Raw genomic sequence first — 16,897 nt, 5'->3', positions numbered from 1 at the left:
ATTTGGGATATTCTCCTTTTTAGTGAGCGGGAACAGGAGTGACCGGTCGAAGCTGTAATAAGGGAACCTCTGACAGAACAAGCCTACCTTTTGTGGGTTCAGTGCGTTTGGGGAGATCCAGCGTGTCGTAGCTTTTGGCATTCTCTCCGTTTTTCCTGCCTGGATTGAGATTGGAGAGAGAACAGTTGTACATGTTAAACAGACAACCAGACCAGTGGCGTAGTGGTAAACTCCCATCGCCGGTCACGGGGGGGGGGGGGGTGAAGTAACGCTCACTATACTTTCAATGCATTTTTCTGCAAAAGTGGGTCAACTGTCGCCTTCACAAAAAAAAGTGGGTGAACCATCCACTACACCAGAGAGTTCATTGACAATGTCCCTGAGATCACTGCATGACCACACACACGCAGATGGACAAGACACAGTGTGAGTGTACGTATACTGCACACACACATTCAAACACAGATGGACAGAGTACACACACACACACACACACACAATACATGTCTAGTAGCAGCCTAGTGGGGAACGTCCTTTAATAAGGGAGGGAGGGAAGGTAATTGAGCAGGGTGGGCCAGCTAATGAACTCTCCATCCATATCGTCAACACGGACGGGACACGGCTAAACTAAATCCCAGGTTCCTTTTCACTACCCAAACTTATTGGTCTTACCTGGTCTCCCCTACTCCTCGTGATTAGGCAAGGTTTGAACTACTAACACTACGATGCTGTGTGGTAGGATGAAGGAGTGAGAACCACAGCAAGGCCACAGCAAATTAAGAGGGCAAACAAGTCAAGTCCGTGAAACTTCTCAGTTTTGGAGGAGATCCAAACTACTGATGCTACAGTAAGGGGAGGGGTGAGATAGTGAGACAGGAGGACACTCACCTTGATTAAACCACTCCTCTATAGTTAGCCAAGGAAGCAGCAGCAATGCCAAAAAACACAAGCAGGGAGAAGAGAAGAGTAAATGATAAAATAGGTTGTGTGGATTAGAGGTGACATAATACAAACAAGTTCAGTTTAAAGTCAACTTGGGGCTATAAAGTTCAGAGGGAAAAAGGGAAGAGAGAGTAGGAAAGCTGAGAGAGAGAGAAAGAGAGAACACAAGGGAGGGAGAAGGAAAGAGATAGCAAGAGAGTGTGAGAATAGAAGGTAAGAAACAAGTACTTAGGGCAGAATGGTGACAAGTGGAGAATAAAACCCATTAGCACTCCATAGGTGACTCTCCTGGGACAGAGTTAAGAGGCTGTGGTGTCAGTGTACTCGGCTCATTAGAGAAAGTGTGTGTGTGTACGATCACACTGCAGCAGCACAGACGAGGAGAGAGAGGGACAGTCACTGCCACTCAAGGCACTAAGCCAGCCACACACACACAACAGCACAGGAATATAGGAATCAATAACAAAAAGAGAAATGTAAAATGCAACCATTTTGCATTGGGTAAAAATGCTGGGCCTGAAGCGTCTGTTCATGATAATGGGTGTAATGGCAAGTGTCAGGATTCGGGGGGGTAAATTTAGACAATTTAACTCGGGTAACAAATTGCTGGGAGAGACCGTGTTGTCTAAACGACTCTCTTGCAAGATCTGACACCCCTTCCCGCACTCACACTGTTTTTGGAAGGGCGTGTTAAGCATTTTTAATGTAGGCCATCTTTCCTTCAAAGTACACCTCCAGGGCCTGTGAAGACTAAACACACCACATTAACTGCTGTGTACAATAGCAGCAGACTGGCTAATTCGCCTGCGATTGCCATCTATAATATTCAATCTGTAAACACACACACACACACACACACACACACACACACACACACACATTTCCAGAAACACGCCCCAGTGCTTCTTGGCCTCTAAATCAGTAGCATCCCCCTCCGGACTGTGAGGGGTCAGTGAGATTGGGTCACACCTCATTGACTAAGTGATTCATTGCTGTCATTATTTGTTGTGGGAGAGGGACCTCTACTTGTTGTTCAGCCATTCGTCAGTGATTGAGAGGTAGCCTACACTAATTACATCTCTGTCTAGAACCAGAGGGTAGCCTTTACTAAATAACTGTCTGCTATGGGGAAATAGCTCTGGGCTGAAGGGTACGAGGTAAATAGAGCTCGAAAGAGCTGAAATACTGTTAGCATAGGCCTGGATACATACAGTAACCTATTCAAACTGACAGGGCCCATTTTGAGTATAGTATAATGGGTTTCGGTCCTCTTTTTTTTCTCTGTGTGTGTTAATTAGTGGTTCCTACAGAACATCAAACACTGACGGTGCACGGAAGCGGTTCGTTTTGGGACTGGGCCCATGTCTCCCCAGTCTAGTCTCCCTCTGTGTCGTCCCTGCCTTTCACCTTTGGCCTTCTTCCCTCCGAAGCAGCCTGCGTCATCCTTCTTCTTCCTCTGAGGGCCCACAGAGCCCGGGGCCTGCAGCACTGATGGGTCTGTGAACTTCTCGGCCCCTGGGATCTCCTTGTGAACGTGGTAGGACAGGTTCCTCATGATACACACACAGTTCTCCACAGACTGGAGGAGGCGGGGACAAAGAGTTGTCAGCTCAACCTGCACAGATTGTTCTCGGAATATGATATGAAAGGGACTGTTTACTCGCTTCCAAACTAGATAAAGAGACCCACTGGAGACAAGCAAAACAGAAGACAAATCAGCATTCGTGGTATCAAATGTCCCCAACGACTACACAAAATACTGTTATAATAATGTACAGGTAGAATGATGCGTATGGGGAGGTGTGTGGAGCTGGCGGCTCACCTTGTTGTCCATGTCTTTCTTCCCCACAGCTGACTGCAGGGCGTGGAGCAGAGCGTCCACCAGCCCCTCACACTCCCTCAGCCTGCGCCTCGCCTCGGCCCCGTCCGAACTCACGTTCCTGTGGAACACAGACACACCCTGGTCAGAAGCAGAAAAAAAGGAGACATCCGTAGGCTGTGTTAATAAACAGCATTTAGAGTCGCTTTTCATTTCACTTCCAATTTCCTCCATGAGTGGTTGAATATATTACAGAGACAGAGGGCTCCTATCTCCCCCGTGCACAGAGATAGCATTGCCCAGTGCCCATGCTCTAGAAGCTGCGGAGATTAAGATCAGACACAGCTGACTTCAAGAGATAAAAGTAAACACCTGAATCTGACGACAGTGAATCAGCAGTGTAACAGCTAAGCAGACAGGGAAATAATCATTCCACAAACCGTCCCGCACAGGACATGAAAAGTGGCAACTTCCCGCCAAAGATGGAACCGTACACAGGCTTGTAATCTACCATTCCGCACTCCCAAACAGACCTGTATAGTAAATAACTGTCTGCAAAGGCCTGCCAAGTGGCTCCGCGCATGTCTTTACAGAGACTTTAGTTGTGGAGCGAGAGCGCAGGAGCTGCTAGGCTCGCTGGGGACTTAATTTAAGAGGGTTTTCTTTCTGGGCCATATAATCCCATTACCAATCCACCCAGCTAGTCCTGGAGGATGATGCCTGTCACCGCTGCGAAGGGGTTGAGGGGGACAGCCAGAGTGACACACACACTTAAATGTGCACACACTCAAAGGTGATATATGCACAAGCGCACACACTTGCAAACAGAAATGTGCATACACACAGCCGCTCTTTCACACACAGGGGGAAGTCAGTCAGTCTCTGGTGCAGATTCCATTCATCTCAGGTAAAGCCTGGGCTATTATACACTTTGGGCTAATTAAAACGAATCAATGGTACAGAGAGGCAGACACCGCAGACCATACGGGACTCCAATTCCCAAGTCATAAAACATTGACGGGACTGTAGTGGAACGGGTCAAGAGCTTCAAGTAAAATGGCGGCGACAGATATGGCAGCTCTGCTTCTAGCTCCGAAGCAACTTTGTGTTATTTTGTATACATTATTAGCACAGAAAATGTTTTGTGTTGTTATTACATACAGCCAGACATAACTTTTGTATATCAGAGCTGCGGTAACTCACCAGCATTACGACCAGGAATGCGACTTTCCCGAATTGGATCTTTTGTTCGTACCACCCAGGGCAATTTAACTTGTTCCAAAGGCTGTTCCAAAACACCGCCGGCGGAGAAGAGGTATTCGGAGTGGACTTCTAATCCGACTCAGGAGGCGTGCACACCAGCCACCGCTTCCGAGTATATTAATTGCTAAAGTTTCGTCTCTGGATAACAAAGAAGACTAGCTCAGGGCGAGGATCTCCTTCCAGAGAGACATCAGGGATTGTAAAATACTCTGTTTCACGGTAACATGGATCTCTAGGGATATACTGTCCCCGTCCATACAGCCATCTGGCTTCTCAGTACATCACGAATACAGGAATAAAGCACTCTCCGGCAAGAAGGCGGGGGTGTATGTTTCATGATTAACTACCCATGGTGTGATTGTGATAACATACAGGAACTCAAGTCCTTTTGTTCATCCGACCTAGAATACCTCAATCAAATGCCGACCAAGATAATTATCTTTGGTTATAGTCACAGCCGTGTATAATCCCCCTCAAGCCGATACCACAACAGCTCCCAAAGAACTACACTGGACTTTATGCAAACTGGAAACCACATATCCTGAGGCCGCATTTATTGCAGCTGGTGATTTTAACAAAGCAAATGAGGGAAACGCTACTGAAGTTCTACCAACACATTGACTGTAGTACTCGCACTGGTAAAACATTGGACCACTGCTACTCAACTTTTCAAAATGCCAACAAAGCCCTCCCCTGCCCTCCCTTCGGCAAATCTGATCGACTCCATTTTGCTCCTCCCTCCTTATAGGTAGGAACTCAAACAGGAAGTACTCTTGCTAAGGTCTATTCAACCCTGGTCTGACCAATCAGAATCCATGCTTCAGGATTGTTTTGATCACGCGGACTGGGACTGAGAATAACATTGACGAATACGGTGAGTGAGTTCATCAGGAAGTGTATAGGAGATTTTGTACCCACTATGGCTATTAAAACCTACCCAAACGAGAAACCGTGGATAGATGGCAGCTTTCGTGCAAAACTGAAAGCACGAACCACCGCATTTAACCATGGCAAGGTGACGGGGAATATGGTCGAATACAAACAGTGTAGTTATTCCCTCAAGGCAATCAAACAGGCAAAACGTTTGTACAGTACATAGACAAAGTGGAGTCGCAATCCAAAGGGTCAGACACTATACGTATGTGGCAGGTTCTACAGACAATCACGGATTACAAAGGGAAAACCAGCCACGTCGCGGACACCGACGTCTTGCACCCGGATACCGACGTCTTGCACCCGGATAAGCTGATCACCATCTTTACCCACTTTCAGGATAACACAGTGCCAGCGACGCGGCTCGCTACCAAGGACTGTGGGCACTCAATCTCAGCGGCCGACGTGAGTAAGACAAAGCGTGTTAACCCTCGCAAGGCTGCAGGCCCAGATGGAATCCCAAGCCGCGTCCTCAGAGCATGCGCAGACCAGCTGGCTGGATTGTTAACAGACATATTCAATCTCTCCCTATCCCAGTCTGCTGTCCCCACTTGCTTCAAGATGGCCACCATTGTTCCTGTACCCAAGAAAGCGAAAGTAACTGAACTAAATGACTATCGCCTTGTAGCACTCACTTCTGTCATCATGAAGTGCTTTGAGAGACTAGTCAAGGATCATATCACCTCTACCTGAGACCCTAGATCCACTTCAATTTGCTTACTGCCCCAATAGATCCACAGACGATGCAATCACCATCGCGCTGCACACTGCTCTATCCTATCTGAACAAGAGGAATACGTATGTAAGAATGCGGTTTATTGACTACAGCTCAGCATTCCACAAAATAGTACCCTCCAAGCTCATCATTAAGCTCGGGGCACTCTGTCTGAACCCCGCCCTGTGCAAATAGGTCTTCCGACTTCCTGATGGGCCGCCCCAGGTGGCGAAGGTAGGAAACAACACCTCCACTTCGCTGATCCTCAACACAGGGGCCCCACAAGGGTGCCTGCTTAGCCCCCTCCTGTACTCCCTGTTCACCCATGACTGCGTGGCCATGCACGCCTCCAACTCAATCATCAAGTTTGCAGTAGTAGGCCTGATTACCAACAATGACAAGAGTCTACAGGGCAGAGGCGAGGGCGCTGGGAGAGTGGATCCAGGAAAATAACCTCTCTCTCAACAAAACAAAGGAACTTTATAAGAAGAGGCCAGCGGAGAGCAGGAGCCTATTGCGCAATAGACAGGCTGTATGTTAGAAGCTTAAATATACCTTGTCATTCATTAGCTAAATCTAAGGCTAATACTGCATTGAATTTATGACCTGAAAAAGGGTAGGGTAGGACAACTACACTTACTATACAAAACATTAGAAACACCTGCTCTTTCCATGACAGACTGACCAGGTGACAGCTATGATCCCTTATTGATGTCACTTGTTAAACCCACTTCAAATCAGTGTCGATGAAGGGGACCGGTTACAGAATTAGTTTTAATCCTTGAGACAATCGCGCCATGGATCGTGTATGTGTGCTATTCAGAGGGTGACTTTGAACAGGGTGTGGTACTAGGTGCCAGGAGCACCAGTTTGAGTGGGTCAAGAACTGCAATGCTGCTGGGTTTTCCAGGCTCAACAGTTTCCAGTGTGTATCAAGAATGTTCCACCACCCAAGAGACATCCAGCCAACTTGACAACTGTGGGAAGCATAAGGGTCTACATGGGCCAGCATCGCTCTAGAATGCTGTTGACACCTTGTAGAGTGCATGCCCCGACAAATTGAGGCTGTTCTGAGGGCAAAAGGGGGAGCAACTCAATATTAGGAAGGTGTTTCTAATGTTTTGTACACTCCGTGTATACATACTGTATATTGAACAGCATTAAGCTTATCTATTTCGAAACTGGAGAGAAAGACAGCATGCACACTGATTTAAATCAACGATATTCGAGTGATAAGCCGTTTTAAAACTTTGCATCTGGAATTTTACAAAATGACTTGAAGATTAAAAAAAATACGGTGACCCCCGAAACCAGTTGGAGATGTGTAAATTAGACACACATTCAGTCCTTATATTACTGTACCCTAGGCTATGCCGCAGCAAACGTAGTCCTTCCCACCTTTCACAATAAGAAAAGTTAGTATGATGAGATGATACATGCATTGTGAACTGCGCTCCATAACGCAATGCGCTTTCCGTTCTCACCCTGAGCGTTGATGATTGATCATGCAGATAGCAGAGAGTTTTGGCCGTGGCCCGTAGAGAAGCCAGATGTAGAAATGGCATCAAATTTAACAGTTCCATTTTACGTCAGGCTGTTCATAGAAATAATCTCACAGTTCCTTTCCTGGGAAAACGGTGAGAGTATGGGCGGGAAATCCCAGTAACCAATCGGAATTTATACGTCAAGATTGTTTTGATCACGCTGACTAGGAAATGTTCCGGGTCGCCTCTGAGAATAGTCTCGAAATATACACTGACTCGGTGACAGGGTTCGTCAGGAAGTGCATAGAGCATGTTGTTCCCACTGTGACAATAACAAGTTTCCCAAACCAAAAACCGTGGATAGATTGCACCATTCGCAACCACAGGGCTCTCCAGAGGGTGTTGCGGTCAGCCCAACGTCTCATCGGGGGCACACTGCCTGCCATCCACGGCATATACATCACCCTTTGTCACAGAAGATTGTCAAGGACTTCAGCCACCCGAGCCACGGCATGTTCGCCCCGCTACCATCTAGGAGACGACAGTACTGGGACATCAAAGCTGGGACCGAGAGACTGATAAACAGCTTGCATCTCCAGGACATCAGACTGTTACAAAGTCACCCTTAGCCGGTCTAGTACCCTGCCCTATGTACATAGAGTCATTGAACACTGGTCATTTGAATATTTGTTACATACAGTTTTACTCATTTTATATGTATATACTGTATTCTAGTCATGACTCATCCTATATAACTACTGCTGTACACACATTTTCTAGTCATATACTTTCCATACACACAGTTTTGTATTGCTAGGTATTATTACTGAACTGTTGAAGCTAGAAACAAGTATTTAGTGGCACCTGCAATAACATCTGCAAATCTGTGTACGCGACCAATAAACTTTGATTTGATGCAAACGGCGCAGTATATGACTGGGGGCGTGCTCCCTGCCATCCAGGACCTCTTTACCAGGCGGTGTCAGATGAAGGACCAAACAATTGTCAAAAGACCCCAGCCACCAAGCCATAGACTGCTCACTCTGCTTCTGCACGAAAAGTGGTACTGGACCGCCAAGTCTGGGACCAAAAGGCTCCTTAACAGCTTCTACCCAAATCCATAATACTGCTGAACAGTTAACCAAATGGCTAATGGGACTATTTACACTGACCCTTTTGTGCACACTCACTGGAATCTACCCACACACTGACACATAAACACAAATTGACACCACACACACACTAACACTCTCCACATACGCTGCTGCTACTCTGTTTATTATCCATCTTGATCGCCTAGTCACTTTGACCCCCTACCTACATGTACATATCTCAACTACTGCATACCCCTGCACATTGACTCGGTACCGTTGCTCCTTGTATATAGCTCCTTGTTCATGCTAAATGTCTTACTTTTTAAACTCTGCATTGTTGGTAAAAGGCTAGTAAGTAAGCATTTCACGGTCAAGTCTATACCCGTTGTATTTGGTGCATGTGACAAATAAAATTTGAAATAAATTAATAGAATTAAAACCTCACATCCCTCTTTTGGCTCAGAGGAATAACTTCCACCCATAAAGGCCACCAAGGAGCATCCAACAGGGATTGATTTGACAGGCAGGGAGGTGTGTGTGTGCTTGGGCAGACATACAAAGCATGAAGTGTGTTTTTTTTATTGGCAGGTGTTTGATTTTCCCTTTTTCTAGAAAGTGCATCTGTTGTGGGTGTCAATCTGTGTGCGTGTGTGTTTCAATGTCAATCTGCGGATTTGACGGAGGGCGTGTGTGTCTGTGTCCATTGTGTGGATGTATATCAACTAACTGGGCTGAGAGGTCATTGTGACATGTGGCCATAAAGGGACAATAGGCTGTCCTCTGGGAGAGGGTTAGAATGAGACTGCCTCACTGATGAAGACCCCACCATGTCCGTCGTCACAAGGTCAATGGTAGGCCTGGTAAAAAGGACACAGCTTAAAGGACTTTCTCTCACACACACAACCTTATTTGACAGTGTAGGAGTGTGGACACGCTCATCCTTTGAGGGCTCACGAGTGGCACAGCGATCTAAGGCACTGCATATCAGTGCTAGAGGCGTCACTACAGAACCTGGTTCGATTCCAGGCTGCATCACAACCAGCCGGTATTGGGAGTTCCATAGGGCGGCGAATAATTGGCCCAGCTTTGTCCGGGTTTGGCTGGGGAAGGCCGTCAATGTAAATAAGAATTTGTTCTTAACTGACTTGCCTAGTTAAATAAAAGGTTAAATAAAATAAATAAAAATCCTTCCAGAAGGAAACAATGCCAAAAAGCGGCAGCGGTAATAGTGACCGATACAGAAAACGTGCTGCTCTGTCAAGGCATGAGTAAACTTAATCTCCCATACATCAGCAGATCTCAAATCTGCCTCTGACCAGCAAACAGTGTGTTGTTGGTTTCCGTCGCTATGGAGACACTCAGCAGCAGGTAACGTAGAGAGAGGGGGAGAGAGAGAGATAGAGAGATGTAATACGAGGCTAGTACAAGGTGCCCTGTATGACCCTGTGGGATGGGTGAGACACACAGTGAACTCACACACACACACACACACACATACATACACAGAGAGACCCATGGGGAGGAGAAATCAGCTGCCAACTTCACCAGAGGGCATCCACATCCAGCTATATCAGACCTCTAACTCAGCAGTAGTCACCTCTACTACTATACAATACCCCTCCCCCTGTCAGAACCACTGACATTGGCTTTGTCGCAAATGGCACCCTATTCCTATATAGTGCACTACCTTTTGACCAGAGCCCTTCTGGTCCTTTGGGGAACAGGGTACCATTTGGGATGGAGCCACGGTAATGTGCTGCTGGCCAGATGAGAGGCAAACTTGATTACATTGATTAAAGTGAAATGGGGCAGGAGGAGGCAGCAGCTTCTCTAGGGAGGGAGTGGTGTAATCTGAGGACAGCCAGCCGGATCAAACCCTCAGCCTCCGTCTACTTCCTTACCCAGGTCACCAAGCAAAATAAAATACATCCTGATATCAAGAGTGTGTGTGTGTGAGAGAGCGAGAGAAAGAAAGAGAGAAAGATGGCGAGAGAGAGTACCAAACAAGCAAAACACAAGAACGCTAATCTGGAATGTGTTACATTAGACCAAAACAGCAGGGGGTTGGTGGGGTGTTGGAGGGTGGTGGGATTGGTTGGATCCTGATCAACAGACCGCAGTGACTGCTGAGCTGAGCTGCAGTGGATTAGGGACTGGGGGTCAGACTGGCTGGGGCTGGGCGGGATGCAGGCAGCATATGGCTGGGACAGAGGACAACACACACATATCTGTTGTGTTTCTGTAGGGTGACATACTTCCATAACACAAGGTCCAAGTCACATCAGGAGAAAGAACTACTATCTAGTCTCCAACATTGTCTGACATTAACCTCACACACTTTAAAAACAGAGTCAAACTGGCAAAATGGACACTAGTAGAGAGTCACAGCCAATATGCAAACGGCCAAAACAAAGACATTGAAGCTACTACATCTTTATTAGAACCACTATCTCCTGGTGGACCTTTGGCTTAACGCAGACATCCAGACTTCTTATAGACTTATCTCCAGTGTGTGTGTGTGTGTGTTGGGGTGGGGACACACACACACACACAGCAGTAGAAAGAAGTCATTATCTGGGGCTATATTACACCCCCTCAGGCTCAGCCTCTGGCTTCCTCTTTGAACACTTTCCCTACAAGGTCAGTCAGTATAGAGAGGGGCAGTAGTCTTGAATGACAGTTGCTAGAGACTGGACTAGCCAACTACTTTCTCCAGATGAACACACAGTTGGATCATGTGTTACCCTTTGAGAGAAGGTTCAAGCCATACCCTATGGAGGCAATAATCCACAGCTGCAACACATTGAGGAGAATGTGCGAATCTGAATCAAGTGAGCGAGGAAAACATGGCTTCCTCACCAACCTGTCACCTGATTGGTATAAATCTACATACTAATTTAATCCAGTCCCAATCGACCCAACCCGCCCCCCTCCATCCCCTCACAACCTTTAAGATCAGGGAGAAGGTGATGCGTATTTACAAGGGCTAATGTCGTTACGGCAGTTGTAACCGTTGCGGTAAGCCCTTGTGGCCACGGAAGTACTAATCAAGCATCAGGTTGCTTAGATGACCTCTAAGGTCTCTGGTTCTGCCTGTACTGCCTGCCTGCCTGTCTGTTAATAGCACTGCTAATTGCCACAGCAGCGGAGACCATCGATCGCTATCCTTTCAATATCAGATACACTGGTTGAAAAGGTCTTTCAGCTCCCTCTCTCATTCAGAGAATAGCCTCTGTGGTTGAAGTGCGAGTGGTGGCCTGGCAGGTCCATATGCATTGTACCATGGGCCCTGCTGCTGGATCATATTAACCATCTTTTGATCTGCTTCACTTTTTCCTATGGCAGGAAGTACCTTTAAGAGGAGCGTGGGTATCAGGCCTCACGCAAGCTATTACCTCAGACAACCAGAGGTGTTCTTGAAGACGGTGGTCCACTCTGCGTCGCGGGGCTTGGAGTCCTCGTTGGGCTCGTGCTCCCAGCCTGAGTGGGGGATGATGACCTCGTTGGTCATAGTCTGAAGCCCGTGGTTTATAATCACCATCTTCAGAGGCTCATAGGAAGACAGGTTCCACAGGGTCCCTAGGGCGAGGGAGGGAGGGGGATCGGGAGAGGAGCAGAGGGAGAGAAATAGATGAAGGAAAAACTGTCATTCGCCGATTCCTTTCACGTCTGAGGGAACCGTCGTTCACGCAAAATGAAACCATTTACCAGTAACATGTAAAACACACAGCGAAAGCAAAGTCTTAGTTTCTCTCACAGTGAGGAAAGAGATAGCTGTGTCTCACACTGAGCATAATTCAATCACTGAGCCTGTGAATCCTGTAATCTCAGAGAGAGGGAGGAATGGGAGGCGAGGGACACACACACAAACACACACACGCAGTGAGGACAGGTTTAGAGCCGGCATGGAGCCTGGCAACAGTTGCGATAGAGATAGAATCAGGAGGGATTTCACATAAATGGATGTACCAGGGCAAGACCTCCGGTTTGTGGAAAACTAAATACTACAGAATCGACTTCAAAGTCCACATACACACGCAGAGTCCCGTCTTTGTTTTTATGAACTGTAGCTCCCCTCTACCCCACCCCCAGACAAGGCCCAGTGAGGGAGGAATGGTAACAAGATGAAACAGTTTATCTTATTTCAGAAAGTATTGATTTCCTAGGCAGAAGTATAACAGCCAGGAGCTAAAGAGTTTGGCTAAATCTTATACACACAGACTTATGCACGGTTTCTGCCTGGTCAATATTTTCGCCGTCATATCATGCTGACTGCACACTATAAAAACCTTGGTGGGCCCAAATCTAAAAAATACCTTCAGTCTCGCTCGTGTGGTTAATTTATGATTTGAGAAAACCATTACCTCCCTCCGACAACAATAAGTACATCTGTACTTACAGCTGAAAATGGCCTCCACTCTGCAAGGCCATTAGTCAGTGAAGGCCTTAGCACACTGGTAACATGGACCAGAGCTTACCAGAGAGGCAGAACTGAGCCCTCTATGTGGCGTTAAGAGAAGAGCCATGTCATATTTGCTAGAGGTTTGTTTGACTCGTTTCATTGGCGTGTTATTGTGGCACTCGGGCATGACTGAGCTGCTGCCTGGGGGACGACTGAGCTGCTGCCTGGGGGACGACTGAGCTGCTGCCTGGGGGACGACTGAGCTGCTGCCTGGGGGACGACTGAGCTGCTGCCTGGGGGACGACTGAGCTGCTGCCTGGGGGACGACTGAGCTGCTGCCTGGGGGACAACTGAGTTGATCCTCTCCAACACTGGACCATTAGCGTCACTCCATTGGCTCTGACAACCAGCAGTAAACAGGCAGTGAATAAGAAGTCAACAAGCAACCAACGGTAGTCTACAGACATCACTGGTATAGTCAACAATAGCAGGAACAGTGAAATCAATTGCTAGAATATGGACAATTGGTGACAAATGAGTTGACATCACGTAATGGTCAACAAGCAGCCAGCAGCAGCCCCCATAGCCAACATACACTGAGTGTACATTAACATGCTCTTTCCATGACAGACTGACCTGGTGAAAGTTATGATCCCTTATTGATATCACTATTAAATCCACTTCAAATCGGCAGGGTAGCCTAGTGGTTAGAGCGTTGGACTAGTAACCGCAAGGTTGCAAGTTCAAACCCCCGAGCTGACAAGGTACAAATCTGTCGTTCTGCCCCTGAACAGGCAGTTAACCCACTGTTCCTAGGCCGTCATTGAAAATAAGAATTTGTTCTTAACTGACTTGCCTAGTTAAATAAAGGTAAAATAAAAATAAAAATAAAATCAGTGACTGGTTAAAGAAGGATTTTTAAGCATTGAGACATGGATTGTGTATGTGTGGCATTCAGAGGGTGAATGGGCAAGGCAAACGATTTAAGTGCCTCCGAACGGGGTATGGTAGTTGTGTCAAGAGCTGCAACACCGCTGGGTTTTCCAAACTCAACAGTTCCCCATGAGCATCAAGAATCTAGCCAACTCGACACAACTGTGAAAAGCATTGGAGTCAACATGGGCCAGCATCACTGTGGAACGCTTTCGACACCTTGTAGAGTCCATGCCCCGATGAATTGAATATTAGGACGATCTTCTTAATGTTTTGTACACTAACGGTACAATCCACCATCTTTGATAGTCCAGACAGGGAGTACAATGCAATCTACTGCTACTGTATATTGTGGACAATTAGTGACCAATCAGTAAGCAGGAGACCTCAACTACTGTAATATAGTAAGACAATGCTGCCAATATTTAGAGATGGGGCTGGAGAAATGTAACCACTCAAATTCATAGATCTACAGATACAAGGACTCCATGACATCAACGTTTTTCAAATGTGTTTTAGTTGGATGTCTCAGGCTCTTCACACTCCTGGATTGCATCCTACCTGGCGTGTTGCTCCTACCAGGTGGCGTGGAGATGATCGGTGTCTGCACCACGTGCTCTCACTCTTTTGTCTTTAACTCGGCTCTGTCATATCCTCACATGGTCTCTCCAATCATTTGCTATGCAGATGACACTCCACTGATCTTTTCCTTCCACCTTCTGAAATCCAGGTGGCGACACACATCTCTGCGTGCCTGGCAGACATCTCCGCCCACCGCCTCCAGAAGCAAGACAAAACGGCGCTCCTCTTCCTCTGGGGAAAGCCTGCCCGCTCCAAGACCTTGCCATCATAGTTGACAACTCTGCGGCGTCGCCCTCCCAGAGTTCAAAGAAACTTGGCATGACAACGGACAACACCCTCTCGTTCTCTGCAAACATCAAAGCAGTGACTCGCTCCTGCAGGTTCATATGCTACAACATCAGTAGAGTACGACCTTTCCCCTCACGTTCTCCGTCACTCCGCTCCTCCGCACACGCCACTGGATTTCAGTCGAAGCTCGCATCGTCATCAAGACCCTGGTGCTTCCCGACGGAGGACCAAGGGAAACTGCCCCTCCTTACCTTCAGGCTATGCCCAAACCCTACATCCCAACCCGAGCACTCTGTTCCGCCCACCTCTGGTCTCTTGGACCTCCCACCCCTACGGGAGGGAAGCTCCCGCTCAGCCCAATCAAAGCTATTGTCTGTCCTGGAACCCCAATAGTGCAACAAGCTTCCCCTAAAGCCAGGTCAGTGGAGTCTTCAATCTTTTTTTTTTAAATCATGTTTTTTTTACCCCCCTTTTTCGTGGTATCTAATTGTTAGTAGCTACTATCTTGTCTCATCGCTACAACGCCTGTACGGCTCGGGAGAGACGAAGGTCAAGAGCCATGCATCCTCCGAAACACAAAACAACCAAGCCGCACTGCTTCGTAACACAGCGCGCATCCAACCCAGCCGCACCAATGTGTCGGAGGAAACACCGTGCACCTAGCGACCTGGTCAGTGCGCACTGCGCCTGGCCCGCCACAGGAGCCGCTAGTGCGCGATGAGACAAGGATATCCCTACCGGCCAAACCCTCCCTAACCCGGACGACGCTAGGCCAATTGTGCGTCGCCCCATGGACCTCCCGGTCGTGGCCAGCTGTGACAGAGCCTGGGCTCGAACCTAGAGTCTCCGGTGGCACAGCAAGCACTGCAATGCAGTGCCTTAGACCACTACGCCACCCGGGAGGCTGAGTCAATCTTCCCAAAACATCTGAAACCCTACCTCTTTGAAGAGGATGTTAAATAAGTCTTGGGGCACCGACTCTTTCACATCACTGCATGTCGGCCTGTACCTCCAACACAGTGCCAATTCTAAAGTATTCAGTTTCTTCACTCTTTCCCCTTAAGAACCTGAAGCATCCCTGGCCTGGCCTCCCTCAACCTCCGTAATCAAATCCCAAGGTAATGGATGGTAATGAAAGCCAAGCCGAGGCAGGCCAGGCCAGGGAAAATGGGAGGTGGACCAGTACTTTCCTCCCTCCCAGGGCCCTGGGCGGCTAATTCAATTTCCTGGGTGCTGGCTACTGCCGACATGCTGCTCTAACAGGCCCATTCACTTAGAGCTGCCCATTACACCTCTCCCTCCCTCCTGCCATTCAATAGCGAGCGAGAGAGAGGGGTGATTTGGGACTAACATACATATTAGCCATGCAGCGGGGCTAGGCTGTAACTCTCCTGCTGCTGTCACATGTGTCACAGGCTAATTGCTGAGTAGAGATGACAGAGTCCAGGAGAGTGGAGGCGGCGGCCACGGCAGCTGGGAGGGGAGTTATGGAACTGTGTGTGTGTGTGTGTGTTTATGTGAGATGGGTGGTTGGTAGTAGAGGGGATGAAGAAGGGCGGAGGAGCTAGGTCATGTAAATAAGTAGAATAACCGGTGACAGGCAGGCCACGTGTCTGCTCATATGCCTGCATGTAGGAGGGCGTATATCGACGTGTCTAGAGAGGGCGTGTCTAGAGAGGGCGTGCATGGGCGTGTCTAGAGAGCGCGTGCATGGGCGTGTCTAGGGAGCGCGTGCAGGTACGTGTCTAGGGAGCGCGTGCAGGGACGTGTCTAGGGAGCGCGTGCAGGGACGTGTCTAGGGAGCGCGTGCAGGGACGTGTCTAGGGAGCGCGTGCAGGGACGTGTCTAGGGAGTGTGTGTTTGTGTGCTGATAGCAGATGAACAGCTGGCCCCTGCCTAGATCACAGTAGGGTGGCCAGGCCACGAGCAGCACCAATCCACAGAAGTGTGTGTGTGTGTGTGTGTGTGTGTGTGTGTGTGTGTCAGACCCCGAACTGTGTAAGCAACCCTGGGCCAGGCAACAGCGGCCGACACACACAAACACGTTTCTTTCCTCACCAACTTCAAAAAGAGCAGTACCATTTCCTGGGCCACAAAGTGAACTCAAGTGCCACTCCAAGTCTCCGCCTGAGCCCTTACGCTCTCCTCATCCTACCACACAGGGGGCTTATATAGAATAAATCCCGACTGGAATGGATGGTGGTGGTGGGTTTATATTTCCATTAAAATGCCGAGTTGGGAAGCAGGAGGAATGCAGCTGAATCCTTCATAGAGCAGTCATTGGTTGGTCCTTTCATGTGGCATTGGGAAAGCCATGTTACCCTCCCCCCCCCATTCACTCCCCTGGCCTTACCTACCTGGAACACATTACAACAGCTTTTTCCTCTGGAGAGGTATGCTGACGCACTACTACTAACCCCGCCAGACTATTTATTTAACTAG

General features: G+C 48.1%; 1 protein-coding gene across 16 annotated transcripts in view; it reads right to left on the bottom strand.

The window, feature by feature from the left end:
- Nucleotides 1-16,897, bottom strand: part of LOC110525852 (armadillo repeat protein deleted in velo-cardio-facial syndrome homolog) — a 233,601-nt gene that overhangs the window by 34,247 nt on the left and 182,457 nt on the right. For 14 of the 16 annotated variants that reach the window (XM_036979987.1, XM_036979986.1, XM_036979992.1 and 11 more), the window contains 5 exons: nt 11,646-11,829; nt 2,765-2,882; nt 2,350-2,521; nt 889-906; nt 88-159 (listed from right to left, as the gene is read on the bottom strand). In XM_036979987.1, the coding sequence (XP_036835882.1) occupies nt 88-159; nt 889-906; nt 2,350-2,521; nt 2,765-2,882; nt 11,646-11,829 (564 nt within the window). The remainder of the gene's footprint in view (nt 1-87; nt 160-888; nt 907-2,349; nt 2,522-2,764; nt 2,883-11,645; nt 11,830-16,897) is intronic. The other 2 variants (XM_036979988.1, XM_036979999.1) reach the window with 1 other exon arrangement.

The sequence above is a fragment of the Oncorhynchus mykiss genome, chromosome 6 (assembly GCF_013265735.2).
Source record: "Oncorhynchus mykiss isolate Arlee chromosome 6, USDA_OmykA_1.1, whole genome shotgun sequence".
In the NCBI taxonomy this organism is placed as follows: domain Eukaryota; kingdom Metazoa; phylum Chordata; class Actinopteri; order Salmoniformes; family Salmonidae; genus Oncorhynchus; species Oncorhynchus mykiss.
The sequence above is the reverse complement of the archived record's forward strand: the minus strand, read 5'-3'. Positions and strand labels throughout refer to the sequence as shown.